This window comes from Pygoscelis adeliae, unplaced genomic scaffold (assembly GCF_000699105.1).
Source record: "Pygoscelis adeliae isolate BGI_AS28 unplaced genomic scaffold, ASM69910v1 Scaffold38, whole genome shotgun sequence".
In the NCBI taxonomy this organism is placed as follows: domain Eukaryota; kingdom Metazoa; phylum Chordata; class Aves; order Sphenisciformes; family Spheniscidae; genus Pygoscelis; species Pygoscelis adeliae.
Genome location: NW_008825614.1, coordinates 11,067,952 through 11,090,479, shown reverse-complemented (window position 1 = coordinate 11,090,479; position 22,528 = coordinate 11,067,952). Strand labels below are relative to the sequence as shown.

Below are 22,528 nucleotides of genomic sequence, written 5' to 3'. Positions count from 1 at the left end.
TCCTCCCGGGGAAGGGGGAGGAGAGGCAGCAGCAAAATGTCTCTTTCATCCTCAAGTCATTGAATGCTGCTCACTCAGGAGTGGAAGTTGATCTAAAAGTCCCTCTTGCCCGGCTTCCCAGGCTGACCACCCTCCCAAAGTGGGAGGGAATGAGCTGATCTAATGGTTAAGACAAGATCTCTGGCTGGGGTGAGCTAATGCAGCTGCAGAGCTTTTGTGGCATGCACCAGCTGAGGATTTCCTTGCAGGGAGGTTGCAGAGGTGGGAAGGGAGGATGCCTCCCTGGTCCCCTGCTGCAGAGGAAAGTTACCTTGCCTCACGGCTTGCATTCACATAAGGAAAAGCAATGATTGTGGGATGATGTCTTATGAGTAACTGAGCAGGGCACGGCTCTATTTAGAAAAGTACTACTTGTTTGCATGTTGCCAGAGCAAACGCTGGCACCTGTGGCAAAACAGTATTTGCAACCTCCCTCCCCCCAAAACCCAGTCCCTGCCTGTGCAGCAGCTTGAAAATGTATGCAGGTAGTAGCATGAAGTGCAGGAAGGCACATGAGGGAGTGGTGTAGGGAGAAGGTAGGGTGCTGGGGTCAGGGGGATGGATTCTCTGGACCCCTGGCTAGCATCAACCCCTGGGGAAGCTCTTGCAGCAGTAAGAAAGAGGAGTGAGATGTCTTCTGGTCCCCTCTGTTTCAGGATGCTCCAGGGTCTCATTCCTCTCATGCACCACTGGGGCTGAAGGTGGCTGCCAAGGGTCAGTCACGGCTTGGAAATGAGTCCCCTGGGCTCCAGGCAGCTGGGCGTCCCACACACTAATACTGGGAGGAAAAAGTTGTTTTCTGGGCTGGGCTGATCTTTGTTATTTCACATTTTGGGGGGAAACAGGCGTCAACTCATCTCAAAACGTACCTGACCCTTTCTTTGAAGGTGTCCCTCAAACTGGGCCATTTCCATTTCTGTGGTGGCAGTCTGGTCCGAGAAGATGTGGTTATTACCGCTGCTCACTGCATGGTCAACCTGGAGCAGTAAGTGAGCCTCACCTCCTCACTCGCTCTTGAACTTCTTGCAGCAAAAGTTCCCCTGAGGACACAGGGAGCTCCTGGGCCCAGGTGTGTGGTCCCCGGTTAGGGAGGGAAATGCCCCTCACAGGGTTGAGTGGAGCCAGTGCTCTGCCACAGTTAGATCTGTGGGATGTGTCACTCCAGACCCACAGGTCCTCGAGCAATTCGTGCATCCCCCAGTACCCTGCTTGCTCCTGTTGTGTCTCTGCACGTTCCTCCCCAAAGCCTGGGGAGAGGGCTCACCCGCTCAGGGAGTCTGCAAATCAAAATTCATATGTCCTGTTCAGTGCTCAGGAGCTCTGTGAGGTGTGGGCAGCCCTGGGGCAGAGGTCAGGGTGTGGAAATCTCCATGCTACCACGGTTTTTCTAAATGTCTAAATCACTAATTTTAGAGGGCTTTGTCTTTAAAAGACCCTGCTCACCTAAACAAGCATCCAGAGAAGCATTTCTGAGGCAGAAGGAGAAGCACTGCAGCTTTCTGGTAAAAGCAGCCCTGGCAACTGTCCCATTACTCCTAGCAGTCACGTTGGCTTATGTACTTTTAATGCAAGACCAGCTTCACAGGCCATGCTAAAGACCTCTTAAAGGGCAGGGACAATTATATAAGTGGCCCCTTTGCTAGCCCTTTTATAATCCATTATAATGTAATTGCAGACCAGTCAGCTTCACATCTTTTTCTTGCTCAACTTGAGCATCATTTCTGAGGACTGGTGTTGGATAATGAGAAAGTTGTTATGGTATAAAAATTTCAATGTGCAAGATTAATCTCGATAATGAGGCACCTCCTTTTTTCTCTATTCCGTGCAAAACTAGACAGTGCTTTTACTCTCCACTGTTATGCTGCCAGTGCTGTTCCTATGTTCCCATTACTGCAGCATTTGTATTGCCAGGCAATGCCAGTGTCAGACATTGCTGGGAAGTACAGGAACTTTCCAGTTCCAGTAAACAGTCTCCTGGGCTTAAAGCTGAGCTGTGCCATTAGCGGGTCTGTTACTTATGGCTGGGAGTGATTAGAAAATGAGAGGGTTTCCCTGGGGGGGGTGGTGGTGGTGTGTGTAAAAAAAAAAATCTTAATTTACTAGAAAGTATTGAAGCAAAGGCTCAGGTTGAACCCCCCATACCTTGATTCAAATGCTGGCGGCCACACTTCTGGGCAGGCAGCTGTAATACAGTGTGTGCCTACCAGCCCCCTCAAGCCAGGCTGTTTGGACTTGCCACCTCCGAAGGCTGCACGGGTGAAATAGCGTGATGGTAATTCACAGCAGTCGGACTTTCATGAAGGGGTGCAATCCCATGGAGGTTAGAGAAGAGATTGAGGGCAGGAGTTTCTAAAAAAAAAAAAAAAACCAAAAAAAAACAAACTATGAAACTACTAGAAATCAGTGATAAATAGGCTTCAAAGCTCTTGTCTGAGCACTGGGGTTTCTTGGACTCTCAAGTAAACGTAGTCTGGAGAGAAAAGGCAGTTGCTTCAGGTCTGGGTTTTGTCCTATCTCAGCAGTAGTTCAGGCAGACCTTTAATCAGCCCTAATTGCAAAGATCTTGAGACGAGCTCACTGCTGTGTTGTGCCCTGTGCTGTGAGAGTTGGTTACGGGAAACACTGACAGCCGAAACAAAGATGAGCTGTGTGGCTCCTGTGGGCGTCTCTTGCAGTGCTGGGTACCAGGCAGATCAAAAAACCCAGTTCATGTCTCCCATGGAGTGCAAAACTGCCCCACCCTGCACCCCACTGCATTTTCTGGGTCCCTAGAGGAGAGTAAACTCCTTTGCTAAAGATCTGGTTTGCTAAAGATGGGATCTACTGCAAATCTATTTATTGGGTAATGCTGCTCTGAAAGTGTAGCTATCTACGTAATTGGTAAAAGAAATACTGAATGGTGTTTTGTCTCTGCTGGAGCAGGTTGCTCTAAGTTTAACTGTGCCGGCTGAACATGAGCCGGCAGTGTGCCCAGGCGGCCAAGAAGGCCAATGGCATCCTGGCCTGTATCAGAAATAGTGTGGCCAGCAGGAGCAGGGAAGTGATAGTGCCCCTGTACTCAGCACTGGTGAGGCCGCACCTCGAATACTGTGTTCAGTTTTGGGCCCCTCACTACAAGAAGGACGTTGAGGTGCTGGAGCGTGTCCAGAGAAGGGCAATGAAGCTGGTGAGGGGTCTGGAGAACAAGCCTTATGAGGAGGGGCTGAGGGAACTGGGGTTGTTTAGCCTGGAGAAAAGGAGGCTGAGGGGAGACCTCATCGCTCTCTACAACTACCTGAAAGGAGGTTGTAGCGAGGTGGGTGTTGGTCTCTTCTCCCAAGTAACTGGCAATAGGACGAGAGGAAATGGCCTCAAGTTGTGCCAGGGGAGGTTTAGATTGGATGTGAGGAAAAATGTCTTTCCTGAAAGAGTGGTTAAACATTGGAACAGGCTGCCCAGGGAAGTGGTGGAGTCACCATCCCTGGAAGTATTTAAAAGACGGGTAGATGAGGCGCTTAGGGACATGGTTTAGTGGGCGTGGTGGTGTTGGGTTGATGGTTGGACTCGATGATCTTGGAGGTCTTTTCCAACCTTAATGATTCTATGATTCTATGATTCTAAAACATGCAGAAAAACCATAATGGGCATACGCTTGTCTAGTGTTAATTTAAACTACATGTAGCTGCCTAAAACCATCATAAAGCTCTCAGATGTAGGCCTCTGCTCATCTCCTAAATGCACTGATAACAAAATTATAAAGGAGGATTTATGGGGCCAAATTGACTTGGTAATCAGTTCCCATTGCTTTTAAGGCTTCTCGTGTGCCTTTTAGGATCCCAGACTGCAGGTAACAAGGGCTGAGCTTGATGTTTTAAGGCGAAAACCAGCACAGGGGTTCTGTGAGTCCCAAGGCAAAAGATAAACTGTCCTTTTCCCTGTACCGAGCTGGCAGCAATGAAATCTGCTGGCACCTCCCCTGGCCTCCTGGCAGCTCTCTGCTGCCCAGGTATGAACAGTGGCTTGATGGATAGCAGATGAAACAAGAAACCTATTTATCCATTTAAAAGTAAGTCCAGCTTTTCCAGCTGGAGGTCAGGGAATCCTCTGCATTGCTCCTAATGCAAAATCAGCCCCACAGAAAGTCCTGTTACTGAAGGCCAGCCCTGGTTCCCAGGGCAGGAACACGTTGTGGGGCTGCAGGCTCAGTGTCAGGGTTTGCTTTGTGGAGGCAGCCCCTTCCTTCATCAGCCTGGCACTGTTTTTTTCCGTCAGGAAACTCCTGAAGAGCCTGGTGGTGACAGTGGGGGAACGTCACCTCCAGCGGGCGGACAGGCAGGAGCAGAGCATCCCCATCTCACTTGTCATCATCCACCCTGCGTTCAACCAGCTACACTACATGGACTGTGATGTGGCCCTGCTGCACCTGCAGCACCCAGCCCAGTACAGTAAGCAGGAGCCCAAGGGCTGAAGGTGAGCTGCCGCTGCGGGAGGGTGCTTTACGTGGGCAAAGTCCTCATCTGATGCGCTGGTCCAGAAAGAACACCCCTCTTCCTTCCCTTCCCATGCTCTCTATGCTAGAGAAATATCCCCTCAGTTATGCCTTTAATTCTTATCAAAGTAACACAGGTTAATTCTTGTCCTAGGCTTTGATTAATTGTCCCAGAAGTTTATCCCTTGGTCAGGGTCTGTGCTCTGGATATGCCCATGTTTTCTTTGTGCACCAGATTCCTGTGTGCCTTTGTGTTCCCTTCATATAAACTGTACCAGCACGGCTTCCTTCGGCCCTGTTGTCCTAACGCTAGCTCTCGGCTAGCTGCTGGAAAGCTGTCAGCTTCCTCTTGGCCATAGCCCTGGGCTATTAGCTAGCAGTGGGCTGCAAGGGCCCTGCCCACTGAGAAGCAGGCTGGATTAAAACCTGCCTGCTCCAAGTACTACTGCAGGCAAAGGCAAAGCCTCTGGAGGTAATTTTAGGGTGTCGGAGTTAGGGAAGTGGCACGAGTCTCTAACTTCCTAGGCTTTTCAAAGGCAATTCCCTGAGCTGTATAGAGCTACATGGGTTACAGCCAACTGGCCATGACTGCCTGTGACCATCAGATGGCAGATCAGCCAACATAAAATAACCTTCTGTCACTGTCATATCTCAGATCACTGGCTGGGATGGTGATAGCCTTATGGTTTGCCCATGATGGCAGGAGAAAGGGAAATAAGACCCAAGAAATGTTCATTTCAGAACTCGGACATCCTGGCAGGCAGCGTGAGGAAGGCTGCTTGAGGGCTGCCTGTGTGCCTGTACTCTCTGGCTAAACAGGTATCTCTAGGCATGAACTGGGCTTGACAGCGTCTGAGCCGTATGGACAACCCTTGAGGAAACTACAGGGCTCCCTGCTTAGCCCTTCTGAAGGCTGGGCACTGCCAATGCCCTGTCAGGGCAGCCAAGGAGAACTGTGATCCATTTTTCTTCCAGTATCAAGAAAAAACTAGCCAGTAAGAGTCTGGGTTGAACTGAGCTGAGTTTTTTTGTGTCCTGCGTAACTCCTCTGATCTGATCAGCACTGGTCTTTGGGGGGAATGGTGTGAAGAGTTTCCCAAGCACTGTCCAGTTTCCATGCTGTATGGGATTGATACAGAGACTTGCTTTCCTTTCCTTGTCCCTGCCATGCTGTTTCTCCCTTTTCTATTGTCCCCTTCCCAAGTATCCTTCTGCTTAAGTTAACATTCAAAGATAGCTAACAGTCTTCCTGGTCTCTCTCTGAATTTGCCTCACGTATAAATTCAATTACATGTGACTAACTTCAGTTTGTATTCCCATTTTATAGATACCCACGTGTGACTGGTATTTTGGGAAGGGGAGAAATGGAACAGTGTGACTTGAAGGGTGCGGCTTGTACCTGTAAATCAGACATGCTCCTGGAAGGATGGGGTTCATGCGCTCATTTGTGCACCCTTTCCTCTGCAGGGGACGAGGTTCAGCCCATCCGCCTTCCCCACAAGGATGAAGACTTCCAGGCTGGGACACCATGTGTGGCTAGTGGCTGGGGCAAGGTGTCTGAGGGTGAGTCAAATGGCAGGGTCTTCTGGTCACAGTTGCAGGAATAAAGCGTAATAGGTAAGGGAAAGGAGCCACTTTCAGAAATGGAAATGCGAGAGAAGGTGACTCCTGCCAGATGGAAAATTCAAGTACCCCTTGGCTCATCAGATCTTCTCTGCTTTTCAGAGGACCAGCCCCCGTAGGGATGTGCAGATCAGCATTTTCCTGCAGCATGGGACCTTGGAACACATTAGGGAAGGTTGCCCTTTGCAGTGCTGCTGTGCATATTCATGCGTGCGTGTCGGAGCCTCTCGCAAGCAGAGCTGTCCTTACAAGGTGTTACAAAAGTGGGAATAGTTCCCTTGTACTTAAAAATGTATACTCTTCTATACTCTCTCCTCTAGATATCAGAAAACTGTTCCCTCAAAGGGAATTCCACTTGTTTGAGTTTTGGTAGATTTTAAAGGAGATGGGAATGTCTATGAATGTTGCTTTTTATTTTTACATCCCCAGTGGTTTGGGGCAGGCAAATGGTGGGGGATCCCCCAGCTGCTCGTGCTGGGTTGTTGGGGAAGGGGTGGATGTGGCTCCCAGGAGATGGGGCTGTTAGCTATCATTCGGCCGGAGGGGAGAGCTGTCTTGCAGATGCTGGACGTGGCCAGCGGCTGGGGTGCTGGCTCCCGTCCTGAAGGAGATGGAGCTGCTCCTCACTGACAGCCAGACCTGCAGCGTGCTGCTGATGGGCATGAACCAGCTGCCCGTGTGGGGCTCCATGCTGTGCGCTGGCTCTCTTGACGGCAGGAGGGACACATGCAGGGTAACAGCTTATCCACCCTGGCTCCCGCTGGGCAGCAGGCTTGTCCTGTCCACCCACAAACCTTCTCTCCTGGGGAGAAAGGGAAGCAGCAGCACTGACAGTGCTGTCAGCACTTTGCTGAGCAAGGGCTTTACAAGGAGCTTCAGGATAATGAAGGCAGGAGGAGTCATTTGTGGGTGGGAGTATGGATGTGAGCAGGAGACTGAAGCATGACTGCCCCCCTTGCCTAGACCTGCCCTGGGCATTGCTAACAGCAGGACCTCCATCTCTGCATGCAAGTGCCACCACCTCTGCTGAATCCAGGGAGGACCTTCAGTGGTGCGACTTCAGGCAATGGGCAAGGGAGCCTGGCATGGGCGATGCTACCAGGAGGTTGGAAAGAAGGCAGTTTCCAGCTCTCCCTCAATGTCCCCTTACACACACTCAAGCCTTCTGATACCTTCACTCAGACAGCCCCACTGGGCAGTGGGCTGCAACAGAAGAGTTCGCTCAGTGCCAAACCTTCCAGTGCTGGCCCTAGCAGTGCAAGTGGGGCCGGTCTTGCCCTGCCCTAGGGAAGGCTGCTGACCAGGTTGTTACTAGTCCCCTTGGGGTGTACTTACATGAATATTTTTTTAACCAAACAGTAGCCTGGGAAGCTCCCTGCCCTCTGTCATACCTTGTGTGCACATTTTCAAAGCAGTGCTGCAGCTGATGTTAGTGAGATGGCTTTCATTTTTACATTTTTAATGGAAAAAAGGGGTTTGTGTATGGGGAAGGGCAGGGTGCCAAACTGCAAGTCAGATCAGGGGAGTGAAACAACAGAGCTTAGATTGGTGCGTTTTAGATTAAACAAGCACAGCTGAATGAGCAGGGACAGTGCCAGGCCCCCGTGACTGGGGAGAAGCAAGCAAGGTTGTGTTGGCTTCTGCGGTAAAGCTGGGCTGTCATGCAACACCGTCAAAGGTCGGTGCTGCTGGCACAGAAACAAATGGCATCTTTCCTCCCTGATGGGCTGCAGACAGGGTGACTCTGGAGGCCTTCTTGCATGTCTGAGGACTGGCAGCACCTGGACTCTGGTCGGTGTAGTGTCCTGGGGGGTCGGTTGTGCCAGAGGATGGGATACCCGCAAGGGAAGCACCACGGCCCAGGGCTCACCAGGCATCTTCTCCCGGGTGGCTGTGTCCATGGACTTCATTGCCCAGCACATGGCACCAGGTAGGTATGAGTACTGGGAGATTTTTTCCTCTCCTGTCTGTTCAGCACTGTAGGGACCCAAACTGCCCTGCTATCGCTGCCTCCCTCCCCTCCACCCACAGCAGTTCCGTTTAATTTCCAGCTGCTGCATCAGCAGCAAGGTATATCATCTTTTAATTTGGGGTGGCGAAACTAAAGCTTCAAACGGATAAGCCCCCCTTCAGAAACCCTGTTATAATAGCAGGTCTGACCCCCGCATCCTCTGAAGGAAAAGCAGAAGGCTACTCAAGCTGCCCTCTTTCTGGCTGAATGCAGCCCTTCCAGCTTGGCAAGGTGTCCCTTGAGCACTGCATACCAGCCCTGCTCTAATAAAGGCCTGCTTTGAGCACTTGCCAGCTCGAGATCTGAACTGCTGTTGTGCCCCTGAAACGGCGTGCAGGATTGATCGGGGGTTATCTCCTCGTCAAATACAACTTTGAATGCGTATGGGAAGAGGGACACCGTATTAAGTGCTGCAGTTTTAGTGGCTTGTCAGAAATGCCTTTTATAGCTAGGAACAGGTCTAGCAACTCCCCACTGGCCACTTGTATTTTTCTGTACAGATGATTACAGGGCTAATACAAGTTGTTAAAGAGATGGTGTTATTTCTGTCATAGCCATCAAAGTTGAGGTGTTGGTATTAACTAATATCCAACCTATTACGGCTTTGCTAGGGATCCTTAATGATTATGCTTTCAAAGGGGGACTGTCTGCAGCTAAGAAGGTGCCTCTTAATTGGGAGCAGTAACTGCAAGGAGCAGAAGCCATGTGGCTACAAAGTGGGTGCATTACCCTTTGCAAAGCAGAGCTATTTGGATTCATACAGACCAAATGTCCACAGAAGATGAAGGGAAGGCCAACATAAAAGTGGTGCTTCATTAAAAATGAGCTTGGAGTAGCAATGTCAGCTCTTAACAGGCTGAATGAATGTGAGCCCACCGTTGGTGGGACAACTCCTGAAAGTTTGGGGATTTTTAAGTAGGCCTTTGGGAAAGAAATTGTGTGCTCTCATCTGAGGCTTCTCTCAGCTGCATGTCAAGCACTTTGTGTTTGAAATAACTGCAGTGCCGTAGCCTGTGCCTTGACCAATAGTGCCTGTACTGCAATATGCCATACAACCTTTTTCTCTCCATAGCTGCTGTGCCAAGCCCTCTCCCTGCACCAGCAGGGTGCAGTTCCCAAGGCGTGCCGCTCTTTGGAGAAAGTGGCTGCATTTGGTACCCCCAGGCTTTGGAGGACAATTATCCTGACAACAAGTAACTGTAGTTTGGCTGTAATAGCCAAACACTGAATTTTCCTTGGGGCACCCACCAAAGTGTTTCCCAGGGCTCGGAAGCCCCGACCATCGCTGGCCCAGGCATCACTGTCAGCAGTGTCCAGATGACAGCGGCTGTGTGTTCCCTGCAAAGCAAATCCCCAGCTATGCTTGCTGGGCAGGATAACGCTGCGGGGGAAGGCAGGAAGACAAAGTCTATTTGTAATACAGATTCTGTATCAGCCATGCTCACAAAATGGATGCAGCTGGCTAGACATCTGTTGTACCCTTTATCCTTTGGTCTGGCCATGTTGATGTCAGCTCACACAAAGAAGCTTTCAGCCCCTGCAGGAGGCAGGGGGATGAGATGGACTGGGCTGGCAGTGTGTCAGTCGCACAGCACAAAGCTATCTCTGCTGTAAGGAAGCATCAGTTCCCACCTAGTGCTGAGCAAATCCACAGCAGTCCTCTGCTACTGGTAACTCTCTTGCCAGATGGCTTATGCCAAGGGGGAAGATGATAAAATTTACCAGGTAGAGCTGGTGACATCAGTTGTCAGCTTCTGGTGTGTGCTTGCAGGAAAGCAGTTGCTGGAGACTCCCAGCCCACGGTGGGACTGACAAAGGCTAAGCTCAGCCATGCAGATACATGCCTTTACTATTGCTTGCTTCTAGCCTATGCACCTGGAATATAACAGTGCCGGAGGACAAAATCATCCTGATAGACTTCACCAAATTAGATGTAGAGTACCAAGTTGGATGTGACTGTGACTGTGTCCCTCTATTTGAACAGAAGAGAGCTGATCAGTAAGTCTGGGTGCCTTGGAGTGAGGGTTACTGGGTGTAGTTTCTTGTCATTCATTGTCATGAAGAACAGCAAATCTAGCTGGCTTTTGAGAAGCCTTTTGTATTTTACACTATGAATCTAAAGAGCTAGAGATGACACCCAAATGGAGCAGGGCAGGTGGGACCGAGGGACAGGTTCATGTTTGTGCTGGCATCTAGTGCAGTGTGGCGGGCGTCTTAAAAATGTCTTTCAGCTGTACATAATTCTGTGCCCCCTCTGCCTTGTCTCCAATATACCTATTTTACTCTTACGGACTCTGGGGTATCAGAATAAACCGAGTGCTTATCCTTGCTTAGCTGGTGCATGTCCAGACAAGTTTCCGATGTGTTAGCAGAGCCAGCAAGTGTCACGTGCATTGGAGACACAGCTCAAAGGCTGGCTCTTCCTTGGTTCAAAATTGGTTATGAGGTGCAACATGCATGCAGATTACTGGGTAAGTACAGATGAGACTAAAAGAAACGTGGCCTGTTGTCCCTCTGTGCTTAATACTGAACCAATAGAGAATAAGTATTTCCTGCAAATACTGGCTGCCTCTCCACTCTGACTTAGTTGTAACGGCAATGTGTTGATAATAATGTTAATCCTTAGTCAATGCAATTAACCCTCTAGGAATATTTGGTTGTTCATATGGTTGTTTTGGATGAAGTCCCATCTACTCAATTTTTCTCTACAGCCTCTAAATATTTTATAGGTAATGAAAGCCAAATAGTCTCTCCACTCAATGTAAGAAGAGACCTTCCCGATGGGATCTAGCTTAACGAACCACTGTGAGATTTGCCTGAATAAATGTATGTTCAGCGCACCCTTCCCACTAACTCCTTGTCTCCCTCAGGTAAATCCTGTGGGAATGTGTTCCCAGCCCCTCTGCTGGCAGAGTCGGACCAGACCACCATTACAGTTGTTTCTGATGGGAGCAACACTGGCCGTGGCTTCAAGCTCACCTTCACGGCCATCCATAAGGACTCTGAAGCAGGAGACCTCGCCTGTGCTGTAGAAACTCCTTTCCCCTCCTTCCTGACCCCTTTAAAATAACAACTATCCTTAGTGTGCCTGGGTTCCTTAAAAATCAAGTTGTTGATCTGGGTTTATTAAAAGTACCATATAATCCCATCTGTTAAATTGTCTCCTTTTTCATCTGCATATTGCAGGTTTGGGCTGTGGGAGTGTCGCAATGTTAGTGGAAGAGGGGAAGATTGATACTGCTAATTACCCTGGCTTGTATCCCAGGAACACAAAGTGCCACTGGCTCATTGAGGCTCCAGCAGAGTATGTCGTAAAGGTAATAAAAGGAGAAACTGCACTTAAACCTCTGCACTAAGAACTGTTCAGGGGGGCGATTCAATAAAATCCTGCCAGAAACATCTGTGACATGCAAGACTGTAAATTGTAAGGTTTCTAGGTCACTGATTCTTTGCAGGCATATTTTGTCAATTAGACATCACCTCTGAACTCATGTATGGAGGGGCTGTGACTGTTGTAAGTGCTTGAAGTATGTAGGCACCAATCTCATCTCAAGACAGCATCATCTTGAAGTCCAGCACAGACAGTTAGGGGTAAAGGGAAGGCAGAGATCGTGTTGCAAAAAATATAGTCAGCCTTTTCCTCAAGGCAGTGTCAAAAGCTACTCCTTAGTCCCATACCAAGGTGTTTGTTTCTCATTGTGCATGGGCTGTGTGACGATGGTTCCCACTCACAGTACCAGCATAGTACCATTTAAAAAATAAAGATTATTTTTATTGCCTGTTACTGCTTGTGTGCAGCAAGTGTCCCACCAAGCTCATCCCAGCCCATGATGAGTCACGTTGCCATCTTACATTGTTCAAAGCGGCAACATCTCTCCTCCCCTGCTGCCTTGACTAAGAGGTGGAAAAACAGTGTTAAACCCAGGGATGCTCAAGGGTATGCAGACCTATTGCTTGGGTTGCTGCTGCTCTGTTGGAGTGAGAATTTGCAGTCTGGATTAAAAACAAAATGAAGGGAAAATCACGCACTCTCCATGCTTGAAGGAAAAGCTCTTGGAAGAGCACTCCATATGGGATACTAAACCTTCAGAAGTACAAAGCATTGAGTGTTGCAGTAAAGATGACAGTTGAAATCTCTTAAGGCAAGGCTTAGGCCAGCCTCATTCTCTGCAGACCTGTCTGTAGCCCTGCACAGGAGGGAGCAGTCAGGCTAAGGTTGCCAACAGACTGTTTTGATGTAAAATGTGACACGCTCACCAAGTGTGAGTGCTCAAATTCCTCTGAAATCTAACTTTTCTCCAGCTCATGGTTAAGAAGGGTAAGTGTTTCAGTCTTGATGATTCCCTCTTGCTTGTCCTCTTTGCAGCTGGAGTTTGAAGACTTTGCTGTGGAACTTAGCCCAAGCTGCATTTACGATGCAGTTACTGTTTATGGTTATGAAGAAGAAGAAGAAAACCAGTTGGGTGAGTACTAATTGTTTCAGTCTTAAATTAGAAATCCCTGTGGAAACAGGTGTGTTTTATCACCAAAACACTCTCTCTGGTAACGTGTTACTCAGTACTATTGAAAGGGCGATATAAGGGCTTCTGCAGTAGCCTTGAGGCTTGCCCAGCTGTCTTGCCCATCATGATGCGGCCAAGCGCGCCACTGGCACAGGAGATCCCACATCCTGGTCCAAGGCCATGCTTTCTCATGGAGAGCCGGCTGGTGTTGCGCAGTCAGATATAGGACCGTGGTTCACGTTCTGCTGCAGAGCCAGCAGAGCACACAAGTGTGTGCTGCTGGATCAGGCCTCCACTCTGCATCTCTCTATCGAAGGGGAGAGTAAGAGCAACTTTGATCTAAGTGTTACTAAAGACGACAAATGTTCAAAGTAAGGCAGAATGAAAGAGTGATTGTCGATGAGTTGTCTAATTCCACTGAAATGGATATGAATTCTTTATGAATTGAACTAATTCTGTTGGAATTTCATTAATGAAATATTGCTAACCTGAGGCATTGCTTTCCCACACTTTCAGAAGGAAATATTTTTTAATTCCTGACTTTAAATCTGCTTCAGTTTTATCAATATAAAAATCTTTAACTGTAGTGAAAGAAATGTTCTTAACTTTCTTTTTTTTTTAACATCTGTATTTCCAGATGTTCCTCCTACTTGGACGAAATGAAAGCATGTTGTAACACCCCATCTTTTTTTTTAAAAAACAGCTTCCAGGCACCACACTCACTTTAGCAGAGCTTGATATCTATTGTTAAGGTGAAAAGCAATCTGGTGTTCAGAAGTGAAGGTATTTGAATTGAATTCTGGCTACCTCTTTACAGGCCTATATGTCAACCAAAAGGCACAGTAGAGTGATGAGGGGCTGGTGCTCTTTTCTTTGCACCAAATAAGCTGGGTAAGAGGCTTGAACTGTCCTGGGTTCACCATTGACAAGTGATCTTTGGCAAATGGCTTCTGTTTTTTCCCCGTCTATTTTGTGGCGGTAATTTGGTTGCATGTGTTTACCAAATGCTGAATAAGTATTAACACTACGGTTCCCTTGAAAAGAAATCTGGTTTCCATTGGAAAGGAGTATTTAAGTGGGGGGAAGAAGGCTGACAAATCTGAATCCGGAATCTTTCAGGGGTGAGCTTTCAGCATCCCGGAACGTTTCACTTGATGCTTTCCAGCACAGCTTTGCTATCAGAAATTCAGATTCTTACAGGAAAGCTCCTCTGGAATAAAGTGCAAGCTTCCTATCCAGCTGCAGTTATGGGTCTTCCAGATGCTATGCAAACTGAGTGCTCTCAATAGTAAGAAAAGTCTAGCATTTGCTCTCTAGGTCCTCAACCTGTACATGTAAACCATTCAAGAGAGGCTTTGCTTGCACCCCCCAGCAGTGGCAAATAACATTCTTAAGTGTGGGAGTTTTTGTGCAATGAAGGGCATTCACACTCTCTGTTGAAGATTACTTGTAATTCCACTATGAGAAAATTAGGATTACTTTTGTGTACCTGTATTATAACTGTAGTAGGTTAATTCTGGCTACTACTGCTTACTGATGTCACTGACTAACATTGCTTTGCAGGCACCTCTTCTGCAAAAGTTCTTGTTTTAATCAGAAAGTCACCAAGACTCTAGGGGTTTGGTTTTTTTAGAAACCTAGATTAGCTAAAGCCACAAGTGCTTACAGGGTGACATTTCTCATCTTAGAAATACAGATTTTTGTTCGTTCCCACAGCTAATCTCTGTGGATTCTCAACTCCCAAACCAGTGCTGAGTCCAGGGAATACCATGCTGGAAAGTGACAGGTGGAACAGTTTCAGAGGGTTCAAAGCCCAGCTCACTTTTGTTCGTTCAGGTTTGTAGAGATGCTTGCTGTGTCTAACAATGTCTGCATCATCTGCGGCTATTCTCAGACACCTGAGCTTATTTTTTAGGCCAATCCTGCTGCATTCCATCAAGGTAACTTTAAAACAGAATAGCTACTTGTGGCAGAGCTCCCTTCCCTGAATAAGGGAGAATAATCAAGGTTTTTTTTTCTTTTCTCACTGAGAAATGAAATTACTAACTTCTGTTACCTGAAACAAGCAGCCTTGTTAATTATGTCAGTCTGATACTCCCCTTGAAAATCTCATTATAGAGGAGACTCTTGATCCCGGGGGCTAGTCTGCTATTGTTGCTTTCTATTTTCATGAATGTGTACCAGCTGCTGCTTGAGGGGATGAATAACTTTTCCCTTCCAGAGTGGGGACCTTTTTTTGAGGGGACAGACCTATTGACCCAAGTTGGAGCTAACTCTTATTTCCTCTCTTGCAGAGGAGGCAGGCAGAGAAGATTCAGGATTAACTCCTGCACCAATGTTGCCTCTGAAGGATGTCCCCTTAGGTAAAGAAATTAAATTCTGCTCAGTTGATCTGGTCTGAGGAGCTTTCCTCTAACATGTAAGAGGATTATGCAGTGAGGCAGATGCTTTCTGACCTCAGGTCCCCTTTTGTGCACTTCTTGCATGAAGTGATAGGCAGGTGCCCCATCTCTCAGTCTGCATACGTGTGGTACATCCTCTCCGTTCTGGTTGCATGCACTTCCTATTGGGAGCAGGGACACAGGGTAGAGGATGGGAGAGACCCGCTTTCAGTGCCTGAGCCTTGTTTGCTCTCTGAAGTGCTCTCTTGCAGACACCTGTGGCTTTCCCCCAGTTACTCCCCAGTGGCTGTTCAAGTGTGTTAGTGGGGCTTGAGGAGGCCTCTCCTCACTGTTGGGCATGACACACTGCCCTGAAGCTCCTTGGAGACTATCAGTGCGATAGGGCTGTCATCAGCCCTATGTAGCTGCTGACAGCCGCCCACTGTGTGAAGCTGTGAGTGTGACCAGCACGTCTCTGGGCCACCTCTGCTCCTCTCCCCATGCTGTGCACTCCTCCTGCTCCTCCAGGCTGGGGCGCAAACAGCTGGAGAGCTATAAATTATATTCACTCCTTCATGTCCTCTACAAAACATTCCTTCTGCCCTTCCTCCACGATCACTGATTTTTAGAGATGGCAACAGTTTGGTCTTGCTTGTAGGAGATCCATTAAAGTTAATTGGACTATCTGCTGTCAGAGCTGTAGCAAAGCCAGAACTGATGCAACATATTTGCCGTGGTGAGAAGCTCTTGCTCAGCGGTCCTGGGAATAAATGACTAATTAGAGAAGAGCCAGAAGGGATGTATGACTACTGAATAATGAAGCTGTATGGCTGACTGTAAGTAGCTCCAATATGTTTGCTTTCAATATACAGATCCAATAAACCCTTGCACTGGACTGTGACAGTAGGAGACCACGACAGAGCCCTGAGAGTGTCAACAGAACAGGTAAAAACCAAGAAGTACCCTTAAAAATGTTGACTTTGGTGTATTTGCCCCTACAATATTTCTCAAAACAGATCTATATGCACAGATAAAACAGTGTTGACAGCAAGGCAAAATGTCTGATATGTAGCACAGGTTGAGGAATGAGAAAGGAAATCCAGTAACTCTGGTCTCATTCAGTTAACTTGCAGTTTATGGAAGTATGTTTTATATCTGGTTCTTATTAGGAGCAGTAAAAAGTCTTAAAATCTAACAGAGATGACTGAGTGTCCTCAGCATCTTACTCTCTTGGTGCTGAGCAATATATCTGCCTATAAAAATCTTGCTGACTCTTTCTTCCTAATGGGGAGGAGGAAGAAATACATGTGCAGAAGAAGCACAAGTGACTCTGACTAGTCTTCTGCAAAACCTTGGCTTGTGTTTGCACTATAAAGCAGTAAGACTTCACTCTAGGCTCAGGAGGTCTACATAATTCGTCCCAGCAATCTTCTCGACTGAAAAACGGAGAAGCGGGGGATTTGTCTTCAAAGTCCTTGCACCTTGTTTGTTTCTTTTCATGACTTATTTTGAGCTTGGTCATTGCCTGTGGGACTTTTGCCCTCTTCCTTTACAAATATGCTTTCAGGATGCACTCAGAGGGCAGCTTGTTCCTTCTCTGCCCTGACCCCTCTTCCCTGGTCACAGGTGAGACAGGTGAAAACCATCGCGCTGCAGCCCCACTTCAACATGCTGAGCTATGACTCTGACATTGCCCTGGTGCAGCTAGACGTCCCTCTGGAGTACAACGCTGCTGAGGCCAGTGTGTCTGCCCAACAGCACAGAGACGTTATCTTCGTCTTCCCTCTGCACTGTGTCTGGATGGGGGATCATCGAAGAAGGTGGCTCTTCTGATTTTGCATGTTTGCCTATTATAAGCAGAACATACATTTTAACCTCATATTTTATTCTTCTGTCCAGACCTAACCTCGAATTTATTTCCCAAGCAGATGGGAGCTGAGCTAGGCGGTTGCAGCAGACACAAGTGAGCGGCTGTGTGGTGCTGAGGTTAAACCACAACAACTTGAGAATGAAATCTGTGATAGAAATTACTACTTCAGTCACCCTGGAGGGATCACAGCCAGGATGCCTTGTGCTGGCTTTGTTTCTGTGGGAAGCCAGGACTCCTGTCGAGTGAAGTAAAAATAAAGGTGAGCGCTCTTGAAGGTGTCTGCGTATGGACGTTGGTAGACCATCTGGGGGAAGGGACTGGGGAGGACAGAGGGGAGAACAGCATAGAGCAAGTGACAGTTAAAAGCTCCAACAACTTGCTGTCCCTGGAGTGGACAGTACTTACAAGAACAATAGAGGCAGTCGATCTGTACAGGAGATATACGCAATGTGCAGTGTTGCTTGGAAGTGGGACCACAGAGTTTAGTAATCTTTCTCTGGACTGTAATTTTCATGAGACCTGCAGAGGAGAGGATGTTCTTCCCTTGCACTTCCCAAGTCCCATCTCTTATCCCAGTGAAACACTTCCCATTGTAGCTTGCTTGGAAACCCTTTCATAGCACTCTTTTGTCAAGATAAACTATGAAGACTTCTATTGGTTTTATAAAACTCTTGTATTCAGAGCACTGTTCAAGAACTAACTAATCTTGAAATCATGAGGCAAGCAGGTAAGAACAGCTGAGTAAATAAAAGGCAAAGTAATTCTGACTGAGGCACTGTCAAGCTAAAATGCAGGTTCTGCTCAATACCCCAATCTTATGGCAGACTAATAAATTATGTGTAACACTAAAGAGCGCTATTCAATCATATTTGGTCTGCAGCCTGTGCTCAGTCTTCACTCCATGCTAATAAGCAAGCCTTTAAATCGGTCTTTTCATTCCAGGCTAGGGCTGAGTTGCTCCAGCAGCTGCATGCCCTGTTCTTGCACGGAGGCTTTTTCTTGGGCAAATCTGAGCTGTGACAGCTCTCTTCTTAGCTGCAGCAGTGCGGAGGCCAAACGAGATAACTGCGAGTCCTCTCTCTTTTGGTTCCTGGGGTGGTTCTGGTGGCCTCTTGGTTTGCAACAAGGAAAATGAACCGTTTACTCTATCTGGCATTGTCAGCTGGGGTGTTGGCTGTGCCAGCCCAAAGAAACCAGGGGTCTATTCAAGTGTGAGGATTTTCCTGGACTGGATAAGACTGCTGATGAAAGGTGAGTTTTCTTTGTCTAAGTGAGATGAGTCCTGAATATAACCCCTTTGTATAAAATATCTGAAGTGCATTGAGGTTTTGTCTAGTAGACTTTTTGAGGCAACTTAAGAGGAAGAAAAAAAAATCCATGTATTTCCTGCAGAAAGCCTCCACTTCCTTCTCTTCCTCATACCTTCCCCCTAAACAAAGCTTACTGGAAATCAGAACGGGAGTTTCAGAAGCATAAGATTTGTATTTAACACTTCTGGCTCTCAAATTGAGTGCAATCTTTGGACAGATACTTTTCTCAGTAAAAAGTGGCTGCTTGCGAAAATGCTTACCAGCCCCACACTTTGGGCAGAATAATTAGGGACAATGCTGTAAACTGAACTTGTGTGTGTGTGTATCTAGATATAATTAGCACCACATTCAGAAGTCTGCAGGATAAATTTTGCCAGAGAAAGTGCTAGAGAAAGAGTAGCATATGCTAGTGAATAAGGACTGACTGCATGAAAGTGATGGTATCTTACGAAAGGAAGCGGCTCCTGTTCTTAAACTGGGGGCACTCTCCTGCAGAGAAATGAGGGGAGCAAACCTGCTTGAGGGGCTCCACGTGAACCCAGCATTGACATACTGCTTCCCTGCACCAGCTCGCGCTCTCCTTCTTTCCCAGAAGTTACTGCTGAGGCTCCTCAGGTCAAGGTGAATTTGGCTTTATAGTTTCATTGGCAAATGGAGAAATCCAGCACTTCAGCTTGTTTCATCTGATGGGATTTGAGAGATTTCAAAGAAACACCAGATAGCTTCAGGTCTTTTTTCCATGTTAAATAAACTGATTTGTCATTCTAGAGAAATATTTCACTTTGGCTCAAAGTAGTTGCACTGGGAAACTGCTGATGCAAAACCTTTGTCTTCCAGAGCTTTATCCCTCCTCCTTCCCTGCATGTGCACACGTACAGCCAAGTACGTAATTCTCCATTTAGTGAGTAGCTGTGATTGTCCCACAGCATTTCTTAAGAAAGAGGAAAGACCTAATCCTGGACAGAGTTTTCATGTTTCTGCCCATTCTATATTTTATTCTACTGCTGCCAGCAGAAAATGGAGGACTTCTGCTAACAGGAATAAATTTATTTTTTTTTTCTGTATCCTGAATAAAGTGTGCTGCAGTTATGAGCAGGACCTTAAAGGATGCATTAAAGAAAAGAGCACTTGTGGATAATGCTCCACTCTCAGGTCAGATGAGCACTCGGAGTCTCCTGCTTTGTGCTGCAGCTGCCGGTCTTTCTCCCTTGTGGCATCGTTCATAGTCCCACACTGACATAACAGAAATGTTAGTACAGGTGCCGACTAAGGGAGAACTTTCTTCTAAACTAAAACCAGTTAACAAAACAAATTGTCACTTGTATGGTAGCCAGACCATCCCCACAGATAAGCTGGGAGCTGGCTGGAGATATTCCATACCCTTGGATCTGACACAACTGGCTGCTGACCACTGACTGTCTGACGGCTGTAATGGCTTTCATGGATTTACTGGAGGTCAGGCAGTTTATGCAGGGAATTGCTCAGCTCTGTAGCTGTAAATCTTTCGCAGAGGTGGAGGCTGTAGCATTGCATACAGCTTTTACATATGGCTTCATACAAAAGGTTCAAAGCCCTGTGAGGGCTCTTCGAGCAGGTACATTGGGCTCCTTTATCTGACCGTCATATGATTGCCTTCCTATTGTGGGAAGTGCTTGGCCATGCTGGCTGTTCCTGAGTTTTGTATTAAACTGCCTGTAAGCATGCTGTGCCTCTCCTCAGATGCTGAACAGAGCGTGCTGCAGGGAAGTGGCAGTGCACCAGAGACCTCAGCGCAGAAGCAGCCAGCGAAGCTGCCCACAAAGCTGACGGGAGAGGCGTGCACACAGGGTGGCTGCAGAACTGTGTGGAGCTGTGGCATGCCAGAGGCCGCAGCGCTTGGCTTGCAGAAGGTGGTGGAACCGGTTCAGTTCAGGAGCAGCTCTGGGTAGAGCCTGGTAACAAGTTGGAGTCTCCTAACATCTTGCTTGCAAGTGGACAAAGGTCTCAGGATTTTGTCTTGGGAAGAGGGGTGTGTGTGTGTGTGTGTGTACACACAGGGACAGGGGAGGGAGGGACGGAGGGAGGCTGGTGAGCAGAGCCAAGGGAAGAAAGGCTGTTGTAGCTAGAAGCAGTGGGCTCGTGTGGAGGAGCCAGGGGTCCATTAATACTGATGCTGCAGGTTTCCTGTGCACTTGGGTATGTTGCTTAATCTGCTCTCTCTCTCCCTTATCCTTGGAATGAGGTATTGTTTTATTTTTTTTATCTTCCATGTTTTGGACTGAGTGTCTCAGAGCAGGGACAGTTACTTAATCTCTTACACATGTACTTAGCATAACCAGAGCTGTGGTCTTGGGTGAGGCGCTCTGTCAGCTTGCTGCTGCTTTTAAAGCACAGCAAACAGCCCTGCCCTACTGATGTGCCTCCTCCTGCCTATTAAGCATTTAAATGTTTCTCCACATCCAAAACTGTGACAGTGTTGGAGGAAGACTGATGGAAAGGCTGAAGTACCCCTGAGTTACTGGGTGACACCAGCACTGGCAGCAAATTGGAGGATGCTGTTGCTCACGGGTTTAAAAAGCAACCTGTTCAGGAGGGGATGTGCTACTGGCTCTGCTTGCAGACTTGTGCTGTAGCCAGGGTGTTGGCATGCAGTGTGTGCTTTCCTCCTCTTCCCACTGGCATCCTTGCTGGTGCTCCAAGACATCACACCACTGGGATAAAAATAGGTCCCCCGAAGTGATAAGCAACAGGAGGTGGGCATGCTTTCTCTCCTCGGGGAAGTGCAGCACAGCAGCGACTGTGGGGGCATCATTAGCGCAGCAGCTCCAGGGCTGGTTAGCAGGGGCTGGAAACGCACGCAAGGCTCTTGCCTGCACTGGAGCAGGCTTGTCTCAGCTGAGCTGCTCATCACCGGGTGAGCTCAAAGTCATGGCAAGCGCATGGTGCTGTAATGACCTGAATTGGGGTGTCACTCTGAATGCAAAAATGATTTTTAAAATGAACCTAGAGACAAGCTTTTGCAGCTCAGCCCAATGGGCTTTACCCCCTTCCAGACTGCTGCACCCACGCCTGCGCTGCCGTTCCCTGCTGTCCCCTGATGCAAGCACAGGGCCCATGTCCTCCAACAGTGCTGAGTACATGCAGGAGCCCTTGCCTTGCCTTTGTGCAAAGCTGTGTGATTTTAACTCATTGCTTTTCAACCTAGACTGTGGTGGAAGAGTTGGGTGTTTTGTTTTTGTTTTGTTTTTTTTGTTTTTAAGGCCAACTCTCCTGGAGGAAGGGTACCCTTCCCATAACTCAGCTTGGCCGAGCTCTCTTCCACTGTGGGTTAAGCCAAGTCATGCTTTCCTGTGTGTGCCTTCTAGCCAGCACTGCTGTGCAGTGCTGTTCACACTGCAGCACCTTCCTCAGGAAGCAAATATTCCTCATCTCCCTTCTGGATTTGAAGGATTTCTACCCAGCGGAAGGGCTCAGCTCCACCCTCTCTGTGCTCTCAGTGTCCCGTGCAGGTACGCAGAGACACGGCGTGGTGTCAGCATCCAATCTGAGCAGAAAGCTCATAAATGTTGGTGTGGGAGGAAGCGCACTTAACCGGAATTTAAGCTGCTCTACAGAGGGTATGACTTTAAAAATTGCTGCCTTGGGAGGCAAACAACCCTATTACGCTTGGTACTAAAGGGACATACAGTTCTCATTAGTGATCTTGTTTTCTCTCCTCCTGCTCTGTTACAACCACTCAGATGCTTCCAAATATTTCCCTGTTGATTTGGTCTCTTATTTAACAAGTGTTTAATCTGACTGCACTGTGTGTGCATGCAGCTACAGGCTTAGCCTGCTCTCCTCCTGTGTTTCTACAGAACCAGAGGGTGCATAGACAAAAGCATAGTATTTCATAACTCTTGTCAAGGGCTGGTCACAAGGTCAATTAAAAAAAAAAAATTAGATTTCTTCCTCAGTAGTGAGTGAGTATTTGAGGTTGGTAGGCCTGTTAGCCCAGGTACTTGACCAACCTGTTATCTGTTTTCCAGGTATTGATTCAAAGCACAGCTCAGAGCAAATTTGGAAGCAAGTCTGCTTTCCTCTAAGGGCTGGCAGCTCACTCTTTTATGCTGCCTAGCTTGTGTCTGCTGCCTGGGTCTCCGAGGCTAAGGCGACAGGGCTGCCTTGTGACTCCTGCAGGCTTGCACCAGCCTGAATGCTGGAGCCTAAGAAATGATCTAATTGATGGGAAGGGGTTTTAAAAATATATATAAATAATATATATAAAAATATATATATTTAATCTGCCCTATGTCGGGGTAAGCTTTTTATCAGATCCATTCATTTTTGCCTTTCCAGTGGCTGC

General features: G+C 47.6%; 1 protein-coding gene across 1 annotated transcript in view; it reads left to right on the top strand.

The window, feature by feature from the left end:
* The window catches only part of OVCH1 (ovochymase 1), a 46,373-nt gene that overhangs the window by 7,866 nt on the left and 15,979 nt on the right, over positions 1–22,528 (top strand). Inside the window, 16 exon segments of the mRNA XM_009333032.1 lie at positions 927–1,024; positions 4,291–4,463; positions 5,975–6,070; positions 9,214–9,334; positions 10,008–10,139; positions 10,476–10,612; positions 11,012–11,164; positions 11,328–11,458; positions 12,508–12,604; positions 14,938–15,038; positions 15,257–15,355; positions 15,357–15,475; positions 15,897–15,969; positions 16,651–16,751; positions 16,753–16,844; positions 17,930–18,145. Coding sequence (XP_009331307.1) covers positions 927–1,024; positions 4,291–4,463; positions 5,975–6,070; positions 9,214–9,334; positions 10,008–10,139; positions 10,476–10,612; positions 11,012–11,164; positions 11,328–11,458; positions 12,508–12,604; positions 14,938–15,038; positions 15,257–15,355; positions 15,357–15,475; positions 15,897–15,969; positions 16,651–16,751; positions 16,753–16,844; positions 17,930–18,145 — 1,939 coding nt within the window.